The sequence below is a fragment of the Cetorhinus maximus genome, chromosome 6, assembly GCF_964194155.1.
Source record: "Cetorhinus maximus chromosome 6, sCetMax3.hap1.1, whole genome shotgun sequence".
NCBI classification, from domain to species: Eukaryota; Metazoa; Chordata; class Chondrichthyes; order Lamniformes; family Cetorhinidae; genus Cetorhinus; species Cetorhinus maximus.
Window position 1 is genome coordinate 82,301,470 of NC_135884.1, and position 23,237 is coordinate 82,324,706.

Genomic DNA, 23,237 nt, shown 5'->3' on the forward strand with positions numbered 1-23,237 from the left:
CTTCAGGGAGTATTGTTCCCATCCCAACTTCAGCATGGAACAGTGTGTGCAACATCTCCGCTTTGCTAAGAAAGTGCTCATTGAAAGCTGCCACCTGCTTCAGTCCGAACTGCTGCCTTACAGCAGGGTGAGGTAGGCATTGCCAATGACTATGAAGGTGACAATGGCTATGCATTTTTGTGTGTCAGACTCTTCCAGTCTGAAGCATCATCCGCTAAGTTTGCTATCCACTGTTGCATGAGGGGTGACTGAGGTTCTGTATGCAAAGAGAGCTGAATACATTTCCTTCTCTTTTCCCAGGGAAAGGCAGGCAGAATGAGAATGCAGCTTCACCAGGATAACAGCTTCCACTTGGTACAGAATGCTATCAACTGCATGTCGCTTTGTGGGCACAAGTAAATTTGGGAATGTAACCCAACGTGAAGGTGTTCCAGACCCTCAATGACCAGCAAGCATGTGACCAAACTCAGCAAATCATGCAGGTTAAAGCCAAGTTTCCTGGCAAATGTCATGAGCCTTTTTTCTGTAGTGTCAGCTCTGCCATCAGCATCTGAACCACCAAAACAAAGCAAAAATAGGTACTAAGTGACAAGGATTGTCTGCTGACTATCTGGCTCATAACTTCAGTGCACAATCTACACACAAGTGGACAGCCATGCTGTCACACAAAATGTCATCGAGCAGACCATTGGAGTGCTTAAGCAATGTTTCCATTGCCTTGACCACTTTGGAGGAGCCTTACAGCACTCACCACCATATGTGTTAGATAAACCATGAACCATAAACTAGATATTCGTCACATACCCGTGGCTTGTGGAAGACTGCTGACTTTTAGTGGGAAGTCTGTAGTTAGGCAGCTTCAGACTGCATCACCTCAGGATGGGTGGCAGCAATCTAGGCTGGCTGATTGACAACAGCAAAGGTATAGGTGGAATGGCAGTGGTGCAGTGGTCACCATCAGCGACAGCAAGTTTGTTCTCCACAGAGCCACTGTGACTCCACCAGGGCAGAACCTCATATTGGAAGGAAGATTGCTGAACTGCTGTAAACCCTGCAAATCCTTTTGAATCCTGACATCCACAGCCATGAAAGCATCAACTTGAGCTTGCATGAGCTTCCACTGCAGTACACAGATGTTGAGTGGCTTCTGCTTGTGCTACAATGGAAGTTGAGACATCAGCTATCAGAAGCTGCACAAGTGTGTTAATGACCACCACTTCCACACTGGAAAGGATGGGCTCCAATGTTTGTGTAAAGCACTGTGCGGGCTTGGTGCCAGATTCCTCCACGCTTCTTGACAATGACCGCAGGCTTTCCAGCAAGTCTGCTAGCACCAAGCATTTCACTGTGGCTGCCCATGGACCTTTTCCTGTATGCCACCCCATCAAAGTACCCATCTGAGTCTTCTGCAGCAGAACTCATGTGTGACCTTGTCCTCTGGAGAGCTGGGACCTGTGTAACCTGGCTCCAGGCCACTGGTGCCCAGTGTCTCACGACTTACTGATCCCGTCTCTAAGCCACCCTTAAAAGTATGTGCAATACGTCAGTATCTGAGCTGGTGTCTGCAAATATGAAATGGAATGACAGTGATTCATCGTCAATCTCTTCTTTCTTTTCCACTTCTTACTCCTGCACTATTGGCTGGCCAAGTTGCAGTTCTTGGGCATCTGAAAGGAGAAAGGCACAAGGGTAGGGTTGTGGTGAGGGGAGAGGGGGGAAGCAAAAGGTGCACGCTTACACCATCTGCAGCATGTAAATCAGAGGAGATTGTGGGATGAGGGGGGAGTGGGTTGTGAAAAGGAGGATTAGATATTAGCATTCTGTCATCCTTGATACTTTCAACCCCCGCTGGCCACGGCTTCAGTTATGACCATTCCAATGATGGTAAGCACCGTCTCCCCCATCAGGATAAGGCCATGCAGTCATGCCTGTCCCAGCTGGTTAGATGCTGCTGCATGCATTTGTATGTCTCCTTGTCTAACTGCAATGTATGTGTGGTTGAGGAGAACCTTTTTGGTTTGAGCTGTGGTTAATATTGTTGGTACATAAGTGAAAGGGTGGGGTGGGGAAACATAGTGAATTGAGCAGTGTGAGGCACTTGTAAGGATATGGCATTTGGAAGTTGCAATCACTTACACTGACCACTCTCATGACTTCATTGAACTTCTTGCAGCACTTCATCTAAACTCTTGGGCTACACTATTGACGTTGAGCTACCTGCTCGGACTGCCTTCACAGTGCCTGTCTGGAGGGCCGCTTGGTCCCCTCACTCTTCCAGCACCAAGGTTTCCAGTGGTTTGACATAGAAACTTGATGCACACTCTGCCCGGTTGCACCATTTTTCAGAGTTCTTCTTGCTTGGACATTTCCAGCAACTGCTGCAGCCAGAATGCACCTCCCCTTTAAGGAGTGCAGGCTGGATTTAATTAGTACTGGTTTGCTTTAAGTAGTGCCAGTCTCGCATGAGGCTCTGTGCAGCCACTCAACAACGCGCTCAGTGCTGGCTGTATGCTGCAATCATGGTACTGAGCAGACAGCAAGAAGATTGCGCTTTGCCTGCATCGGAAGGAACGGACATGGATTAATCTCAGATCGCAGGCCCACTTTCAGGGCCTGCCAATTTTGTCCTCATGGAAACTGACAGCACAGGAGGCCATTCAGCCAGCCTTGTCTCTGCTGGTCCTTTGAAAGTGCAATTGTGCTTACTCCTACATACCGCTTTTTGTCTGAAACCCTGTAAGTTCCTCAACCTCAAGTAGCTGTCTGACTCCCTTTTAAAATTATTTATGGAATTAGCTTCCGCCACCTTTTAAACTAGAACCTTCCAGGTTCTGACAACTCTTTACATGAAAAAGAATTCTCCTCATCTCTCCAGTAGATCTTTTGTCAATGATTTGAAATCTATATCCTCTGGTGACCTACTTGACAGAGGGGGATAATTTTTTGCTCTCTACTCTAACAAAACCTTTCATCTTGAAAACCTGTTAGGCCTTCTCTGTTCCGAAGAGAACAGTCCTAACTCTTCCAACCTCTCCTCATTATATCCTGAAAAACTTCCCCTGTACCCTCTCTAGGGCCCTTACATCTTTCCTGTACTCCAGCTGAGGCTTAACCAGTGATGGCAAAACTTCTAGCACAATCTCTTCATTTTTATATCCTGTTCTACTATTTATAGACCTATTTTAACCACGTTATCAACTTACCCTGCCACCTTTAAGGATTTGTGTACATTGTCACCAAGGTGTCTCTGCGCATCTACACTTTTCAAAACTGTGCCATTTATTACTGTATTTCCAAATTGGTCCTCCCAAAGTTCATCACCTCACACTTCTCCACATTAAATTTCATCTGTCATGCTTCTGCCCATTTCACCATTCTGTCTATGTCATTCGAGGCCTGCAATTATATTCAATACTATCTATTACATTGTCATGTTTTACACCCTCTGCAAACTTTGTAAGAACATATCAATATCGTGGGGTTACCATTGACCAGAAACTGAACCGGACTAGCCATATAAATACTGTGGCAGGTCAGAGGCTAGGAATCCTGTGGCGTGTAACTCACCTCCTGACTCCCCAAAGTTTGTCCACCATCTGCAAGGCACAGGTCAGGAGTCTGATGGAATACTCTTCATTTGCCTGGATGAGTGCAGCTCAAGCAGCACTCAAGAAGCTTGACACCATCCAAAACAAAGCAGTCCGCTTGATTGGCACCCTGTCCACAAACATTCACTCCCTCCACCACTGATGCAGAGTGGCAGCAGTGTGTACCATCGACAAAATGGGAGGCGATGGCGTAGTGGTTTTGTCACTGGACTAGTAATCCAGAGACCCAGGATAATGCCCTGGGGATTCAGGTTCAAATCCCTCCATGGCAGATGGTGGAATTCGAATTCAATAAAAATCTGCGATTAAAAGTCTAATGATGACCAAGGAACCATTGTCAATTGTTGTAAAAACCCATCTGGTTCACTAATGTCCTCTAGGGAAGGAAATCTGTTGTTCTTACCTGGTCTGGCCTACATGTGGCTCCAGACGCACTGTGATTGACTCTTAACTGCCCTCTGAAATGGTCTAACAAGCCACTCAATTGTAACAAACCGCTACAAGTCACAAAAAAGGAATGAAACTGGACGGACCACCCGGCATCAACCTAGGCACTGGAAACAACAACGACACCGGCAATCTCAGTCCTGTCGGCCCTGCAAAGTTCTCCTTACTTACATTTGAGCTGGTGCCAAAACTGGGAAAGCTGTTTCACAGTCATAGACATAGTCATCCTCGCAGAATCATACCTCGCAGATAATGTCCCAGACATCACCATCCCTGGGTATGTCCTGTCCCACCGGCAGGACAGACCCAGGAGAGGTGGCAGCACAGTAGCATACAGTCGGGAGGTGGTTGCCCTGGGAGTCCTTAATATCGACTCCAGACCCCATGAAGTCTCATGGCATCAGATCAAACATGGGCAAGGAAACCTCCTGCTGATTACCACATACCGCCCTCCCTCAGCTGATCAATCAGTGCTCCTCCATGTTGAACACCACTTGGAGGAAGCGCTGAGGGTGGCAAGGGCGCAGAATGCACTCTGGGTGGGTGACTTCAATGTCCATCACCAAGAGTGGCTCGCTAGCAACACTACTGACCGATCTCAAATGACATATCTGCTAGACTGGGTCTGCGGCAGGTGTTGAGGGAAACAACAAGAGGGAAAAACATATTGGACCTCATCCTTACCAACCTGCCTACCGCAGATGCATCTGTCCATGACAGTATCTGTAGGAGTGACCACCGCACAGTCCTTGTGGAGGCGAAGTCCCACCTTCACGTTGAGGATACCCTCCATCGTGTTGTGTGGCACTACCAACAGATTTGAATTCGAACAGATCTAGCAAGTCTATACTGGGCATCCATGAGGTGCTGTGGGCCATCAGCAGCAGCAGAATTGTACTCGAACACAATCTGTAACCTCATGGCCCTGCATATCCCCCATTCTACCATTACCATCAAGCCAGGGGATCAACCCTGGTTCAATGAAGAATGCAGGAGGGCTTGCCAGGAGCAGCACCAGGCATATCTAAAAATGAGGTGTCAACCTGGTGAAGCTATAACACAGGACCACTTGCATGCCAAACAGCATAAGCAGCAAGTGATAGACAGGGCTAAACGATCCCACAACCAACAGATCAGATTTAAGCTCTGCAGTCCTGCCACATCCAGTTGTGAATGGTGGTGGACAATTAAATAACTCACTGGAGGAGGAAGCTCTACAAATATCCCCATCCTCAATGATGGAGGAGCCCAGCACATCAGTGCAAAAGGTAAGGCTGAAGAATTTGCTACAATCTTCAACCAGAAGTGCCGAGTAGATGATCCATCTCGGACTCCTCTAGAGGTCCCCAGCATCACAGGTACCAGTCTTCAGCCAATTCGATTCACTCCACGTGATATCAAGAAGTGGCTGAAGGCACTGGATACTGAAAAGGCTATGGGTCCTGACAATATTCCGACAATAGTACTGAATGCGTGTGCTCTAGAACTTGCCATGCCCCTCGCCAAGGTGTTCCAGTACAGCTACAACACTGGCATCTACCCAGCTATGTGGGAAATTGCCCAGGTATGTCCTGTACACAAAGACCAAGACAAGTCCAACCTGGCCAATTACCACCCCATCAGACTACTCTCAATCATCAGTAATGTAAGGGATCATCAACAGTCTATCAAGCAGCACTTTCTTAGCAATAACCTGCTCACTGATGCCAGTTTGGATTTCGCCAGGGCCATTCAACTCCTGACCTCATTACAGCCTTGGTTCAGGCATGGACAAAAGAGCTGATCTCCAGAGGTGAGGTGAGAGTGACTGCCCCTGACATCAAGGCAGTATTTGACAGAGTGTGGCATCAAGGAGCCCTAGCAAAACTAGTCAATGGGAATCAGGGGGAAAACTCTCCAATGGCTGGAGTCATACCTAGCACAAAGGAAGATGGTTGTGGTTGTTGGAGGTCAATCATCTCAGCTCCAGGGCACAATTGCAGGAGTTCCTTAGGGTAGTGTCCTTGGCTTGTCTCCAGCTGCTTCTTCAATGATCTTCCTTCCATCATAAGGTCAGAAGTGGGGATGTTCGCTGATTGCAGGATGTTCAGCACCATTCATGACTCCTCATGGACTGAAGCAGTCCATGTCCAAATGCAGCAAGACCTGGACAATATCCAGGCTTGGGCTGACAAGTGGCAAGTAACATACACGCCACACAAGTGTCAGGCATGACCATCTCCAACAAGAGAGAATCCAACCATCTCCCCTTGATTTTCAATGGCATTACCATCACTGAATCCCCCTCTATCAACATCTTGGGGGTGACCATTGACCAGAATCTGAACTGGACTAGCCCCATAAATACTGTGGCTATAAGAGCAGGACAAAGGCTAAGAATCCTGCAGCAAGTTACTCACCTCCTGTCTCCCCAAAGCCTGTCCATCATCTACAAGGCACAAGTCAGGAGTGTGATGGAATACTCCCCACTTGCCTGGATGAGTGCAGCTCCCACAGCACTCAAGAAGCCTGACATCATCCAGGACAAAGCAGCCCAATTGATTGGCACCACATCCACAAACATTCACTCCCTCCACCACCGACACACAGTAGCAGCAGTGTGTACCATTTACAAGATGCACTGCAGGAAGTCAGCAAGTCTCCTTCGACAGCACCTTCCAAACTCACGGCCACTACTATCTAGAAGGACAAGGGCAGCACTGCCACCTGCAATTTCCCCTCCAAGTCACTCGCTATCCTGTCTCGGAAATATATCGCTGTTCCTTCACTGTCGCTGGGTCAAAAATCCTGGAACTCCTTTCCTAACAGCACAGTAGGTGTACATACACCACATGCACTGCAGCGGTTCAAGAAGGCAGCTCACCACCACCTTCTCATGAGCAATTAGGGATGGGCAATAAATGCTTGCCTAGCCAGCGACACCTACATCTCATGAACAAATGAAAAAATGATGAAACAGAAGTCGTAGTCCATAGAGCCTCTCGAGCCTGCTCCGCCATCTAATGAAATCATGGCTGATCTGATCTTGTCTTCGATTCCACTTTTCTACCTGTTAATCCTTGTCTCCCCTATAGTTCAAGAACCTGTCTACCTCAGCATTAAATATATATAATGATTCAGCATAGGGTAGAGAATTCCAACGATTCACAACCCTCTGAGAAAATAAATTCCTGCTCATCTCCATTTTGAACATACGTCATAAATTAATTGTTCCCCACATCCAAGTCTAGGTCATTTATAAAATTGACAAGAGCGAATCAGAAACTGACCCTTGGGAAACACCACTGCTAGCCACCTCCCAATCTCCATCCACCCAGCACCACCCTTCACTTCCTGTCACTGAGACAATTTCACATCCATGTAGCCATTTTCCCCTTGATTCCGTGGGCTTCCATTTTCTTAATAAGCCCTATGTTTGACAATTTTTCGAATGCCTTCTGAAAGTCCATATATATAACATCTACTACATTACCTTAATCAACCTTGTCTGTTTCCTCAAAGACTTCAATCAAGTTATTCAGACACAATTTGCCTTTAACAACTCCATGCTGAGTCTCCTTGACTAACTCATGCCTTTCCAAACAATAGCAAAGTTCTTTTGAAAGGTCATCGAGCTGAAACATTAACTCCATTTCTATCTTTACAGAAGTTGCCAGACATACTGAGTATTTCCTGCATTTTCTGTTTTCTTCCTAAGTGAAAGTTTATTTTGCTCCTGATAATGGTTTCTACGCCACCAATGTTAGGCTGACTGCCATGTAGTTTCCTTGTTAAATAGCAGTGTAACATTAATAGTGCTCCAGTCCTCTGCTCCCACTCCTGTGTCCAATAGCGATTAAAAGATTGTGACCAATACCTGTGCTATTTCTACAATACTTTTTTTCAGCAACCTAGAATATATTCCATCTGGACCAACTGATTTATCAACTTTCAACAATTAGGACAATTAAAGCCTCCTAAGATTATTACTTTATTTTTGTTACACGCCTTTCAAATTTGCCAACAAATTTGCCCATCTATCTCCTTCTCACTGTTTGGAGCTCCATAAAAAAGAACTGAATGATGCTGTGACACAGTGGGTAGTATCCCTGCTTCTGAGCCAGAAGCTCTGGGTTCAAGTCCCATCCTAGGGCTGGATGAACAAGAAGGTGCATTCATAACATGGCTAAGCAGGTTTCAACTTGTAAATCCTTCCAATATATGCTGCAGGTGGTAAGAGTTGGGGGAGATTCCTGGTCAGCCCTGTGCTGGAAAGAAACTGGAGCCTCTACCATTAGTATCCATGGTTCCAGACTACAACATGCATGTGAAAGTGCATGTTGCCACAGCAACTCAGGCTCCTTGGAGGGCTGGATGGCTCAGTTGGATGGACAGTGAATGTGGATTGGTGACAAATGCATGAGGTTCGATTCCCTGTTCCAGCCCAGGTAGATTCAGGACCTGCCTCCTTGAGTGACCTAAGTAACATTCACGCCACACAAGTGCCAGAGAATGGCCATCTCGAAAAAAAGTGAATCTAACCTTCTCCCTTGACCATTACCATCACTGAAGCCCCCACTATCAACATCCTGTGGGTTACCATTGACCAAAAACTGAACTGGACCAGCCATATAAATACTGTGTCTACAAGAGCAGGTCAGAAGCTGGGAATTTTGTGGCGAGTAATTCATCTTCTGACTCCTGAAAGCCTGTCCACTACCCACAAGTCAGGAGTGTGATGGAGTACTCTCCACTTGCCTGGATAAATGCACCTCCAATAGCATTCAAGAAGGCTGACAGCATCCAGGACAAAGCAGCCCACTTGATTGCACCGCATCCACCATGTGAAACATTCACTCCTTCCACCACCAACGCACAGTGGTAACAGTGTGTACCATCTACAAGATGTACTGCAGCAACTCATCAAGGCTCCTTCATCAGCACCTTCCAAACCCGTGACTTCTACCAACAAGATGGACAAGGGCAGCAGATGTATGGGAATGCCACTCACCAACCTGGTTTGGAAATATATCGCTGTTCCTTCACTGTCGCTGGGTCAAAGTCCTGGAGCTCCCTCCTTAACGGCACTGTGGGTATATCTACACCACAGGGACTGCAGCAGTTCAAGAAGGCAGCTCACCATCACCTTCTCAAGGGCAATAAGGGATGGGAAATAAATTCTGGCCTATCCAGCAATACCAACATCCCGTGAAAGAATAACAAAAAAAGTGGTGTCAAGCAAAAATCTGTGTTGGGCCTCAACTATTCGCTGTATTCATTAGCAACTTATATGATGGGATAGAAAGCCACATAGGCAAATTTGTCAATGACATAAAGGTAGTTAGTACTGTAAGTAATATAAAAGGAAGTATACAATTACAAAGAGATATTGATAGATTAAGTGAATGGGGGAAACTGTGACAATGTAGGTAAATGTGAGGCCATCCACTTTGAACCCAAAAAAGTTAGAATAGTTCTGAATGGTACAAAGCTAGAAACACTAGAGATCCATAGGGACTTCAGAGTCCAGGTGCATTGATTTTTAAAATATCATGAACAGGTACAGAAAAAAATCAAAATGGCTAACAGAACACCAGCCTATATGTCTCGAAGTAGAAGGCATACTCCGGTTATACAAAACTCTGGTTTGACCACACACAGAGTACTGTAAGAGTTCTGGCCACCAAACCTTAGGAAGGACATCTTAGCCTGGTAGGAGCACAGCTTACTAGAATGATACCTAGACCCCAAGGGTTAAGCTACAACGAGAGATTAAACAAACTGGGGTTGTATTCCCAGAAGGTTGAGGTTGATTTGATCAAAGTTTTCAAGATAAGGGGAACGGATAGAATAAATAGGAACCAACTTCCACTAACTGGGGAGTCTAGGTCTAGGGGACATAGTCTAACAATTAGAGCCAGGCCTTTCAGGAGTGAAATAAAGAAACACTTCTGCACACAAAGATGTAGAAGTTTGGAGGTCTCTTCCGCAAATGGCAATTGACTCTAATTAAATATTAATTTTAAATCTGAATTGATGGACTTTTGTTAGTCAAAGGTATTAAGGGAACAGGCCAAAAGTGAGTGTATGGATTTAGGTCAAAGATCAGCCAGGATCTCACTGAAACACGGAACAGGTTCAAGAGTTAAAATGGCCTACATGGTAACCAGGATTAAATAGTCGTTTGGTAGTACAGAACTTGATTATTGCTGAAAAAAGAGACATGTCTGAGCTCTTCGTCTTGCACTCGTAAGGACACCTCACAAGAATACCAATATAAGGGGAAAACAACAACTTATAGTATGTATGAAGAGAGTGCTGATTGGTTAACAAGTGGTGTTGCCATGGAGAATGCACCAGTGATAATGACTGACAGTTAAGTGCCAGGCATTGTTTGATTGGTCAAGGCATTGCCCTGAGGAATGAGTCAGCGAATGGCTGTCACTTATTTTGTTTAGCTGAAACAGGCATAATATGCTTACATGTTCAGTCTGCAAAGAACAGGGCCCTGTGTATTATATTTGTAACCAAGATTATTAAGAACCTATTCCTGGTTTAGTTTAAGCCATGTCCCTGTTAATGCAACTGCGTCATAATTCTATGTGGCATAATTCCATGTGCCTGCAGCAGCTCACCAACCTAATTCGTTACACTACTGAGCTTGATGTACATACAATTTAATATCTCCTTTATCTCATTTGCTACTTTCCACAATCGCATGCCTACAATTTTTGGGATATTTCTTAGTTTATTGATGTCTCTGATCTCATTTCAGCTGCTTTCTGGTTTCTCTTCTCCGTTAAATTTGTTTGAACTCTCCCCTTCCAATCAGACCTCTGTCCATTTATTTACTGAATGCTCAATCGCTTAACCTTTCACTTCTTTTCATTTTTTTTCTGACCATATTTTTTATTTAAGCATTTTTCAAAAGATGAATTCTGATGACATCATTAGAGTATCAGGCTTGAAGTTCTGACTCCAACACTGCAAAGTGCCAGCGAAGGGTTGAGGGAGAGGGGGAGAGGGGTGCGTGTGCATCAGTTGTTAGTTTTAAGCAGAATCCTTACAAAAAAGACTTTTTCTGCTATTGTAAAGCCCACTACCTCTGTCATAAATTTATTGATCTCTGCCAGATATTCTCTCAGCTTCTTCACCACTCTAAGGTCATCAGCTGTAAGGCAGACCTTGCATCCTCTATGATGAGCAAAATACCTATAACTGCACAATAGCTAATTAAACACTAGTGTGATCCTAGGATCATGACCATGACACCCTTCATTGTAAGTGCAGCATACTGTGATCCCACATTGTATCAAGCAATGGTCCACTTACATCTATGGTTGCAAGCTCCAACTGAAATTAAATTAGGATTCTGACCAACCTCCACAAATGTTGCTATCTAAGTGGTTGAGCAAGTGGTGATGAAAGCGTTAATATAAAGGACATGAAGCAGCGCGTATCAGTACGCCAATTTGCAAGATTTGCTTCACAGCATTCACAACCTGGTTATTCCCATGTGTCCTGAGATCAGCACTTCACTGTTAAAGACTGTTTTACTTAAAGATTAAGCTAATTTGGTTAAATCACACTGTGCAGTCAGAGAATTTGTTTCTATCACTTTATCGATTGTGGACTTCAAAGAGATTCATAGGATGCCCTAGCTTCCAAAAATCTTTGTTGGAATAAGTTAAGCATTTAATAACTTAGTCATGTACAATCCAGTTTGTTCAACATTTACATTATTGGATAATTTATTCAATTGCTCTGTGTGAATGTTTCTTTAGTCTTTGGGAGCTCAGTTGGCTTCCACTGACTCTTCAGCAAAGCTCAACACAGAAACACACTTTTAGGCTGTGGTTTTCTCATTGCAAGTAATTGCAGACAGTGATGAAACCTCAGAGATGGAACACAAGACAGAATGAAGGTCAATGCTGTAATCAAGCTTAACTTCATGCTTTCTTCTCATTTCTGTCAAGGAAACATGGCAGCATTGAAGCAGGTGTTTGCACAGTGATAATATCAGGCTGTACTGCTCGAAATCACAAAGTGGATTTGTTTTATAAACAATGTCATGCTCAGAACTACAAGATTTCTGTACATTTTCAATCAGTAATTTAACACTCTTTGAAGTAATTGGAGCCTGCTTCTCACTGGGAACATTCACTGCTTTTGCTGTGAGTCTGTTCCAACTCTGCACAGCTTGGAAATTCTAATCTCCAGTCTCCCTTCTGTTTGTCAATTATGTTCTCAGCCAGGATATTTCGGATGGCGGAGGTTCCCTTCCCGCCATCCGAGGAGTCAGCAGCAAACACATCCCCGCCCATATTGGCTGCCCTGCAGCCAGTTAACGCTCCAATAAGCGATAATTGGCTGGAGGTGGGACTTCTGCCCCTCAGTCGGGAGGAAGTCCTACATCAGGGAGCTGCCAGCCAATCTGATAGACCAGCAGCTCTCTAGCCCCTGCAGCGCCAGAAGCTGCTGTGGAGAGGACTGGGGCTCCCCAGAGCCTAAGTCCCAGGAGCCCAGAACCAGATAAGCTTTGGGGGGGTCTCAGGGCAGAAAGGGTAGGTGAGGCCTGGGGGGTGGACAGAAGGCAGTGGGGATATTGGCAGAGAGGCCATTGGGGGAGGGAGCCCACGAAGGTGTCAGACCTTCTCAAGGAGTGCCCGATGTTAGAGGGAAGCTGTTGATGGAGGCGTTTCCCCCCGCCAACCTTTCCACCCAAGGCCTGAGCAGGGTAAATTTTTGGATTTCCCCCCTGCCCCTGAGCTCCTCCTGCCAGCCTGAAAATTGAGGCTGGGTGGGAAACGGCCCTTAAATGGTCAATAATTAGCCGCTTAAGGCCTTCAACTGGGACAAGGGTGGGCAGGCCAACCTAGGCCTCACTCGAGCCAGCATAAACTTGCATGTCCTCCAGTTCTTCTTTTACAGCCTAAGTTAAATAGGCTGTTTAAGTCCTCAGTATATACTTTTATCACAGTTTTAAAGACCTAGATCCTTTCCTATTATAATGTTATTTTTTCTGATGAAGATAAGTTCAGCAGGGACTAGATAGGGCAATGAGATAGCACCTGGCTTGATTCCCAACCCTGAGAAGAGGGAGCTCTCCTGCGCCGCTTGGTGCACCACAGTTGGTCTAGAAATGCTTGATACTGACATTAACTAGCAAAAATAGGAAACTGTCCCATTTTTAGTGCAAACAACCTATGCCTTGATCATCATGAAATTAGTTTAATTCTGTAAGTTGCGCTGTGTATCTCTCAAAACAGCCTTCATATCTCAAGATATCTCCCCATAACCTTTGGCAGAAGTATTTGTCGAAATCTTTGCGAATGATCCATCAGTCTGAGTTGGAGTACCAAGTTTTGACTTGTTAACAAAGTTAATGAGACAAATATTAGAGCATCAACAAGTCATTACTGAATGATCAACTAGCATGCCCAAATCCTTGTGCAAAAGCAAAACATTCCGGATGCCAGAAATCTAAGATAAAAACAGAAAAATCTGGAAATATTCGGCAGGGCAGGCAGCACTTTTTTTTCTTTATTTTTTCATGGGATATGGGTGTTGCTGGCAAGGCCAGCATTTGTTGCCCTTGAACTGAGTGGTTTGCTAGGCCATTTCAGGGGGCAGTTTAGAGTCAACCACATTGCTGTGGGTCTGGAGTCACATGTAGGCCAGACCAGGTAAGGATGGCAGATTTCCTTGCCTAAATGACATTAGTGAACCAGATGGGTTTTTACATCAATTGAAGATAGTTGGTCACCATTACCGAGTCTAGCTTTATATTCCAGATTTATTAATTGAATCTAATTCCATCAGCTGTCGTGGTGGGTTTTGAACACGTCCCCAGAGCATTAGGTGGGGCTTCTGGATTATCAGTCCAGCGATGTTACCACGACACCACCATCTTCCCCTCTCCACTTGTGGAGAGAGAAACAGAGTTAACATTTCAGGTTGTGATCTTTCATCAACTTTTTTTAAAAGAGTTGTTGAAGCTTTAAATCCCTAACATCTGAAAGGAAGACAAAGGCAGAATTTTACAATCGCCCATCTATGGGTTTGCAGGTGGAGAAGCCTGTAAAATTCTGCACATATCCTTCCTGCCTCCTACCTGCTCACCCCTGACCAAATTGATTTTAAAGAGGAGAAGGGCAAGGCCTTGGGAAGCCCACTCGCTCTCACCCGAGTTAATGGCCACTTAAGGGGTGCTTCCCACCTGGACATAATTTTTACGTGCAGGTTAATCTGTTTGTGCCTCACGGGCCCCCGATCGAGGGCCAATTCCCAAGGTCTGCCTCTCCCAGGTGTCCCCTCTCCTGTCCTTTGCAACCTGGCCCCCCATCTTCCTCATGCCCCTTCCCTTGGGGATGTGACGAGGGAGCCCTAGACTGTCCATCACACTGGGCTCCCAGCACTTTGTTCTGTGGGACTTGGTGTAATTTCAATAGCGGTCATCAATCCCGATGGTGCTGCTGAGGACTGGAGTGCTGCCAGCCAATCAGATCAGCCGGGACTTCCTACAGAGAGCATTGAATGGCTACAGGACAGGCATCAAGAGTGGGTGTGTGTTTCCTGCCGACTTTCTCGATGGTGGGGCAGGAAACCCCGCGGTCCGAAAAATCCTACCCAAGATATTTTTTCGCAATCTTCGGACGTGGCAAAGGGTGAAATGGAACTGTAGACCAGGATAGCTTTGAGATAGAGTTAGTCAGTGCTGCTTAAAAGAGAGCGCAAAACAGCGCATCAGGTGGCACATGGCTTTGAGTGTGGATCTAAGGATGCGGCGAGAGCAGTGGTTCGAGGAACGCTCAATGTCTTGGAACTTTCTGATATAAGTTCTGACAAAAGGCCATTGACCTGAAACAGTAACTCTGTTTCTCTCTCCACAAGAGCTTCCTGACCTGCTGAATATTTCTAGCATGTATTTTGTTTTTAATACATCCAAATCATTTTCCTTCTCTACTGTCGCCAACATGTATACATTTCCTTTGTCAGTGTGTTTCACTTTCAACTTCTCCAAGTTGAAATCCTTAGCCAAATCACTTAATCAGTCCAGGTTAATTTGAGTACTAATGGCAATAAATATTATTGTTCTTGAATAGTGTGACTAATCACAGACACTTGTGATTCTCCAGTAGCCACTGCATTCTTCCCCCACCCTGATCCACCACAAAGACAGTGCTAGTGTTCTTACTTTTTGGTTTGGAGGGTGAACTTTGTTTCTCTTTTACCAATGTTCCGAACCAGGAGTGTTTTCTGAGTGTTGTATTTGACAGGACACACAGAGAAATTGATAAAATCTGGGAAGTCCAGGATAGCACGTGCACCGATAGCTTTTACAGGCACCAAAAACTTCTCCCTCTCTGTGACACAGATCAATTCATGGATATAGTCCTGAAGGAATAAAACAGCAGTTAAGGAATTGATTATTTAATTCTTCTCCACAAGAGTAGCTAATTCCACTAAGATAGCAAATTGAAAAACTATACATAGCTAAAAGTTGGAGGTATAAAGGGAAACTGTAAATATACAAAATTAAATGAAGGGGGACAATGGGATTATTGGCAACACTAATTTTTATTAATATCACAAGATGTCAGAAGTCATCAACAAAAATTTCAGGGCCAGGATTTTACGGCTCCACTGCAGCGTGTCTCCTGCCGGCGGATGGGGCGAGATACTTAACTCTCCATTCAGTTCAGTGGGACCATAATATCCCGCTAAGCAGGAAGGGCTGTAAAATCCTGGCTCAAGATATCACTGCAGAAGAATTTGTTACAAAATGTTTTGTCAAAGTTGCCTTGACTATCAGCTTGATATCTCATTAAAAGTAGAATTGTTTTGAGAAGTGCAAAAAGGATGCAACATTCATCAAAAGAAAAGTTTACAATAGTGAGAAAGCAAAGTCAGAGCCTCACCATCAGGCATCTGCTCTTAAAATGTGCCTGTAATGCAGTAATTTCAGGATTACTTGCAGTCCCGCAAGCTAATGAGCGTAGAAATAGGAGAATTGAGTGATTGAACACGTGGCTGGAGAACTGGTGTAGGAGGGAAGGCATCAAATTTCTGAGGCATTGGGGCCAGTTCTGGGGCAGGTGGGATTTGTACAAGATGGACGGGCTGCATCTTAGCAGGACCAGGACTAATATCCTTGTAGTGAGGTTCTCGAGTGCTGTTGGGGAGGGTTTAAACGGAATTGGCAGGGGGATGGGAACCTGAGAGAGAGCACAGATTTGAGGGAAGCAAAACTGTTAAAAGGAAGCAGGAAAGTAGAAAGCAAAAATAGAAGTTAGAAAAAGCATAGGTGAGCATCAAATAGGATTAGAATAGAGAATAAAGTTAAAAAAAGAAATAAAGGTACTCTAGTTGAATGCACATAACATTTGGAAAAAGGTTGATGATTTGAATGCACAAATTGATGTAAATGAGCATGATTTAGTTGTACTTACGGAGATGTGGCTACAAGGTGACCAAGATTGGGAACGGAATATCCAAGGATATTCGGCATTTAGGAGGGATAGGCAAAAAGGGAAAGGAGGCGGGGTAGCACTATTAATAAGGGACAAGATCAGTACATTAGCAAGATAGGATCAAAGGGTCAAGATGTAGAATCACTTTGGGTGGAGCTAAGAAACTGCAAGGGGCAGGAAACACTGGTGGGAATTGTTTATAGGCCACAAAACTGTAGTGGTAATGTTGGGTACAGTATAAATCAGGAAATTAGAAATACATGTAACGTGGGTAATACTGTAATAATGGGCAACATCAATTTGCGCATAGTTTGGGTTAACCAAATCAGCGCTAATGCTGTGGAGGATGAATTCCTGGAGTGTGTACGAGGTGGGTTTCTGAAGTAGTACACTGAGCAGCCAATTAGGGATCAGGCTATTTTGGATTTAGTGTTGAGTAATGAGAAAGGGCTAATTGATATCCTTGCTGTAAAGGAGCCTTTTGGGAACAGTGGCCATAATATAATAGAATTTTACATTAAGTTTGAATGCGATATAGTTCATTCTGAAACTAGGGTCTTAAATCTAAAGAAAGGAAATTATGAAGGTGTGAGGAGCAAGCTGGCTGTGGTGGATTGGGAAAATATGCTAAAAAAAATTGGTGGTAGACAAGTAATGGCTAGTATTTAAATAACTACTACAAGGTCTGTAACAGATATACATTCCTCTAAGATACAAATACCCAAAGGGTAAGGCAAATCAACCATGGTTAACAAAAGAAGCTAAAGATTGCATTAGATCAAAGGAAGTGGCTTATAAGGTTGCCAGAAAAAAATGGTAAGCCTGAGGATTGGGAGCAATTTAGAACCCAGCAAAGGGGGACCAAGAAACTGATAAGAAAGGGAAAAGGGAACATGAATGCAAACTAGCAAGGAACATAAAGGCAGACTGTAGAAGTTTCTTTAGATGTGCTAAAAGGAAAAGATTGGCTAGGACACATGTGGACCCATTACAGGTGGGGACAGGAGAATTTATAATGGAGAACAGGGAAATGGCAGAGAATTTAAACAATTACTTTGTGTCTATCATCACATAAGAAGACACAAAAAATCTTCCAGGAATACTAGGGAACCAAGGGACTTGTGAAACTGAGGAACTAAGAAAATTTAGTATTAGTAAAGAGGTTGTACTTGAAAGGTTCACCAGGTTGAAAGTTGATAAATCCCCTGAACCAGATGATCTTCATCCGGAGTGTTGAAGGAGGTGCCTAGAGAGACAGTGGATTCATTGGTGGTTATCTTTCAAAATTCTATAGATTCTAGAAAGGTTCCTGCAGATTGGAAAGTAGAAAATGTAACCCCACTATTTAAGTAGGAGGAAAAGGGAGAATGAAGAACTACAGACCTGTTAGTTTCGATGTCAGTATTAGGAAAGATGTTAGAATCTATTATAAAGAAGTGTGAAAAGAACGGTAAAATTGGGCAGAGTCAACATAGATTTATGAAAAGTAAATCATGTTTGACAAACTTGAAGTTTTTTGAGGATGTTACTTATAGCATAGATAAAGGAGAACCAGTGGATGTGGTGTACTTGGAATTTCAGAACGCTTCTGATAAGGTCCCACATGGGAGGTTAGTAAATAAAGTTAGAGTATATGGGACTAGGGGAAATGTACTGGTATGGATGGAGAATTGGTTAACAGACAGAAAGCAGAGAGTAGGAATAAACGGATCATTCTCAGGATGGCAGGCTGTTACTAGTGAGGTACCGCAAGGATCAATGCTAGGGCCACAGCTGTTCTCAATCTATATAAATGATTTGGATGTGGGGACCAATTGTAACATTTCCAAATTTGCTGATGACCCCAAACTGGGTGGGAATGCAAGTTGTGAGGAGGCTTCAAGAGGACTTAAGACTGGCTAAATGAATGGGCTAGAACGTAGCAGACGGAATATAATGTGAATAAGTGTGAAGTTATTCACTTTGGTAGAAAAAACAGAAAGACAGAATATTTCTTAAATAGTGAAAGGTTGGGAAGTGTTGGTGTCCACAGGGACCTCAGTGTCCTTGTTCATGAATCACTAAAAGCTAGCATGCAGGTGCAGCAAGCAATTGGGAAGACAAATGATATGTTGGCCTTCTTCGTGAGGGGATTTGAGTACAGTAATAAGGATGTCTTACTGCAGTTATATAGAGCCTTGGTGAGACCTCACCTGGAGTACTGTGCAGTTTTGGTTCTCTTATCTAAGGAAGAATGTACCTTCCATAGAGGAAGTGCAACAGAGGTTCACCAGATTAATCCCTGTGATGGCAAGATTGTTTTATGAGGAGAGATTGAGGAGACTGGGTCTGTATTCCCTAGAGTTTCGGAGGGTGAGGGATGACTTCATTGAACTTTACAAAATTCTTACCAGGCATGACAGGCTGGGTGTGGATGGGATGTTTCCCCTGGCTGGTGAGATTAAAACCAGGGGCCTTAATCTCAGAATGAGGGGCAGGCCATTTAAGACTGAGACGAGGAGGAATTTCTTCACTCAGAGGCTGGTGAATCTTTGGAATTCTCTACCCTAGAGGGCTGTGGAAACTCAATCATTGAGTATGTTCAAGACAGAAATCGACAGATTTCTGGAGACTAATGACATCAAGGGATATGAAGATGGTGCAGGAAAGTGGCATTGAAGTAGATGATCAGCCATGATCTAATTGAATGGCGGAACAGGCTCGATGGGCTGAGTGGCCTGCTCCTTCTCCTATGTTCCTAAAAAGGAATGAAGTTGATTGCATTTAAATAGCACCTTTCACAAACTCAGGGCATCCCAAAGCACTTTGCAGTCAATAAAATACCCCTGAAATGCAGTCACAGTAGTAATGCAGTGACTCAGGATGTCTAGTGCAATCAAAGTAGCCCAATTACATTCATTGGCTCCTTTGCTGCTCCAAAGTATAAAAAGATGACTAAGGAACACCTCCTCCTTCTGGTGCCACGCCTTAAGAGGGCATTGGCGACCACAGACTTCGATTGCATTAGTCCATGATTATCCTTGGCAAAGTACTGCAGCGGTTTGCCATTGACTTCTGCAGTATGGTTGACCAGGAAAGTTCTTTTGGAGAGCTCCATCCAGCTCTTAACATCTGCCATCAGGCATACTAGAAGGACTTATAGGTTAATAATCAACCTGTGCTTGGCCAAAGTATCATACACCTTCCGTAAGCGTCAAGTCCTGAAGTAGGACTTGAACCCAGAGTTTCTGGCCAAGAGGTAGGGACACTACCTCCTCTGACATACAGCAGTAAGTGTATATAAATTGCTCTTTTTTAACTTTTAAGATATCATTACAATTCAGATCAGTGCCAAAAATTGCCATTCAACATAATATTTGGATTATGTAGATTCTGCAAGGCCAAGAGGAATCACAACCATTTCCAATTTTCTGAGACAATTGTGTAGGATAATAATATCCAATTTAAACTATTATTAGACTGCAAAGCTATATTCCTAACAACGTGATTCAGTTATCAGTTGGATTGCTACAGGAGTTTAAGTTCCCTGTATCTTTGGTGCTGACATCAACAGTAGTAATGGAAGACAGTTACCAACCATCATTTTTGGTGAAAATGAGATTTTACAGTCTCAAATAGCACTACTCACATGCTGCAAAAGATCAACTGATGTCTAGGCCTCTAAAATTGCCTATAATCCACTAAAGACACCATTCGGTTCTGTAGCAATGGGTAGGCCAAGCGTGAGAAGCAAGTGCCCCAGGATTCAGAAGAAAAACATCATAGAAACTAACAACCAGGATCTACATGAGATCTTTCTCTTCCCCACAGCTCCTACTATTGGCTGAACTGACAAAATATCCAAACAGAATTACAACAAAATTTTTGAAGCAAGATAAAGCTATCTCTAAGGGAGCAGACTGGTTGCACAAACCTGTCCAGGTAACTCCCAAATTAGGTGCTGACTTTACCAGCTGATTGCCATAAACCATTAATTAACTTGCTAGTGCTACTTAAGGGAAATAAGAAAATTACAACAAGCAGTTCAATTGGTCAAAGCAGCTGATCCTTAAAATTACTCCTGACAGATTAGTTAATGGGTGATACATTCTCAGCAGATGGCCGGAGTTTGCCATATGTGGCATGCAAATTCAATTTTAGTGAGAGAAATATGGGCTCCAACGTGGGAAAGTGGTAGGAAAAGCAGTGAACACCAAAAGCTAGGTGCACTTAGGGGGCAGTACGCTTGAAAGAAGAGTATTTGCAATACTCTAAAGAGCAATACTGCACATGGGCCTCAGGAGCAGCCACCCAAATGTATTTCAATAATGTTGGCCAATTGTCAGGCAGCTCAGCAGCTTTCTTAGGTCCATTGCCAGCGAGTCTGCCCACCACAATCTAGGAAAAGGCCCCAGAGGAGGCTAAGGAGCATGCCTCCCATATGTAGATAATCCTGAAGTCTATTATTTTACCTGGTTCAGGAGAGCATCTCTGTGATGGGCAGAAGTCCCATCCTACTGAAACTCTTTTGAGTTACCAACAGTCACAGATTGCAACTTCTTTCGAGTACAATCACAGTTCTTGGTTTTTCCAGGAGTGGGACATGAACCCACAACCCTCTGATTCAAAGGCGAGGGTGCTATGAACTGAGCCACAGCTGACACCTCTTCCCATCCTACTGAAGTAGCCCCAAATCAGAAAGTCCAAGCCTGAATATTTAGAGATTAATTGATATAGGCAAAATCCAATGATCCAGATTTCCAGATTAATCGAAAGGCTTATTTTTAAATCACTTCTTGGCACTATAATGTAATGTAATTAATCTTTGGGACAGCTCCAAAGACAGTGCTAAACAGACAGCATTCTAATATGGACTAAATTCCATTTATTTACACTAACATTTGACCTACCATTGATCAGGGTATTCAAATTCCTTTTGCATTAAAAATGTTCCATTATTTACATCTACGTCAGTAGCTTTATGAGGTAAATAAGCTATTTGGCCATTATTACCTCATTCAGCTATGGCAACTGCATTATAGTCATTGAGTATTACCATCTGGTGGTGCAAAAATGAAGAGGCAATTCTGACTCATGACAAATAGTTTCATTTTAATAATTAAGATGTGTTAGCCCATCATCTGTGGCATAGGACGCAGGGAATCAAGACAAAGTGTAGTGTTCAGTTCAAACAGAACTAGAACACAGAAGAGAAAATTGGATTTAGGGAAGAAGTAGATGTGTTTTGGAAGGCAGAGACGACGATGGGGAGGGTGACACAAGGAGAAGAAGGGCTGGTGGACAGGTCAGAATAGCAAGATGAGTACGGAGAGAGCAGGTTTGGAGAAACTAGCTCAGCAGGGAGGGGGTGGAAGGAGGAAAAGGAGACAATCCTTCCATTTGGGCAAGATGGGAGCCATGGAGTTGAGGTACCCTTCCTGTCTTCCTAAGGCCTGCATTTTCTATCAGTCCTGGGGGTGAGGGGGAAAATATGCTAGAAGTATTTTCCGACAGGCAGGTCATAATAACAGGCAAGGCGGTGGCATAGTGGTATTGTCACTGGACTAGTAATGCAGAGATCCAGGCCCAGGGTAATGCTCTGGGGACCTGGGTTGAAATCCCACCATGGCAGATGGTGGAATTTGAATTCAATAAAAAATCTGGAATTAAAAGTCTGATGATGACCGTGAATCAATTGTCATAAAAACCCATCTGGTTCACTAATGCCCTTTAGGGGAGGAAATCATCTGGCCTACATGTGACTCCAGACCCAATGTGGTTGACTCTTAAATGCCCTCTGAATGAGGTCAGTTAGGGATGAGCAATAAATGCTGGCTTAGCCAGTGACCATGAATGTCCCATGAATGAATAATTTAAAAAATTGTGAGGTTTTGGAGAATCAAGCTGAACTCATGTGGAAACTGTGTCTTTCGATGGGCAGCATATAGATTAGAAATAGTGCAGGGCTAATGATAGGTCCTTGGAGTACACCGGAGGCAACAGCTGGGGAGCAGGAATAGAAGCCACTGAAGGTAAAACTCAAGATAGATAAGAATGGAACCAGCTGAATGCACTGCCATCTAGCTGGACTATGATGGAGAGGTGTTGGAGGTGTGGGCAACCAAGCCAAAGGCTGCAGAGAGGACAAGGTTTGCTTTTGTCACTGTGGCTTTGATAAGAGTTGTTTCAGTGCTGTAGCAGGGGCAGAAATTTGATTGGAGGGATTCAAACATAGAGTTCAGGAAAAGATGGGCATAGATTTGGGAAGTGACAACACGTTCAAGAACTTTGGAGAGGAATGGAAATTTGGACGATTGGTGGTAATTCGTAAGGATAGAGGGTGCCAAGGGTTGATTTTTTGAGGAAAGGATGATGACAACAGATTTGAAAGACTCAATACTTGAAGAGAAAGAACCATTAAAAGTATCAACTAACCTGGGAGGCAGGAAGGAAAGTTAGATGGTCAACAATTTAATGGGAATAGAGATGAGGAAACTGAGGGGTGAGTCCCAAGGACAAGATGAGCTTGGAGAAGCTAGAACTTAAGCAATAAGAGTGTTACTTGGAATGTCTTCTAGGTGGGGTAGTAGGGGTGAAGCTTCTTTAGCCAGAGAGTGGTGAATCTGTGGAATTCATTGCCACAGAAGGCTGTGGAGGCCAGGTCATTAAGTGTATTTAAGACCGAGATAGATAGGTTCTTGACTGGTAAGGGGATCAAAGGTTATGGGGAGAAGGCGGGAGAATGGGGTTG

General features: G+C 44.0%; 2 protein-coding genes across 2 annotated transcripts in view; both read right to left on the bottom strand.

The window, feature by feature from the left end:
• The window catches only part of LOC144682291 (hydrocephalus-inducing protein-like), a 524,265-nt gene that overhangs the window by 403,064 nt on the left and 97,964 nt on the right, over positions 1-23,237 (bottom strand). The window contains exon 7 of the mRNA XM_078544767.1: positions 15,232-15,431. Coding sequence (XP_078400893.1) covers positions 15,232-15,431 — 200 coding nt within the window. The remainder of the gene's footprint in view (positions 1-15,231; positions 15,432-23,237) is intronic.
• Positions 1-23,237, bottom strand: part of cmtr2 (cap methyltransferase 2) — a 228,335-nt gene that overhangs the window by 46,007 nt on the left and 159,091 nt on the right. The gene's annotated exons all lie outside the window — the stretch shown is intronic.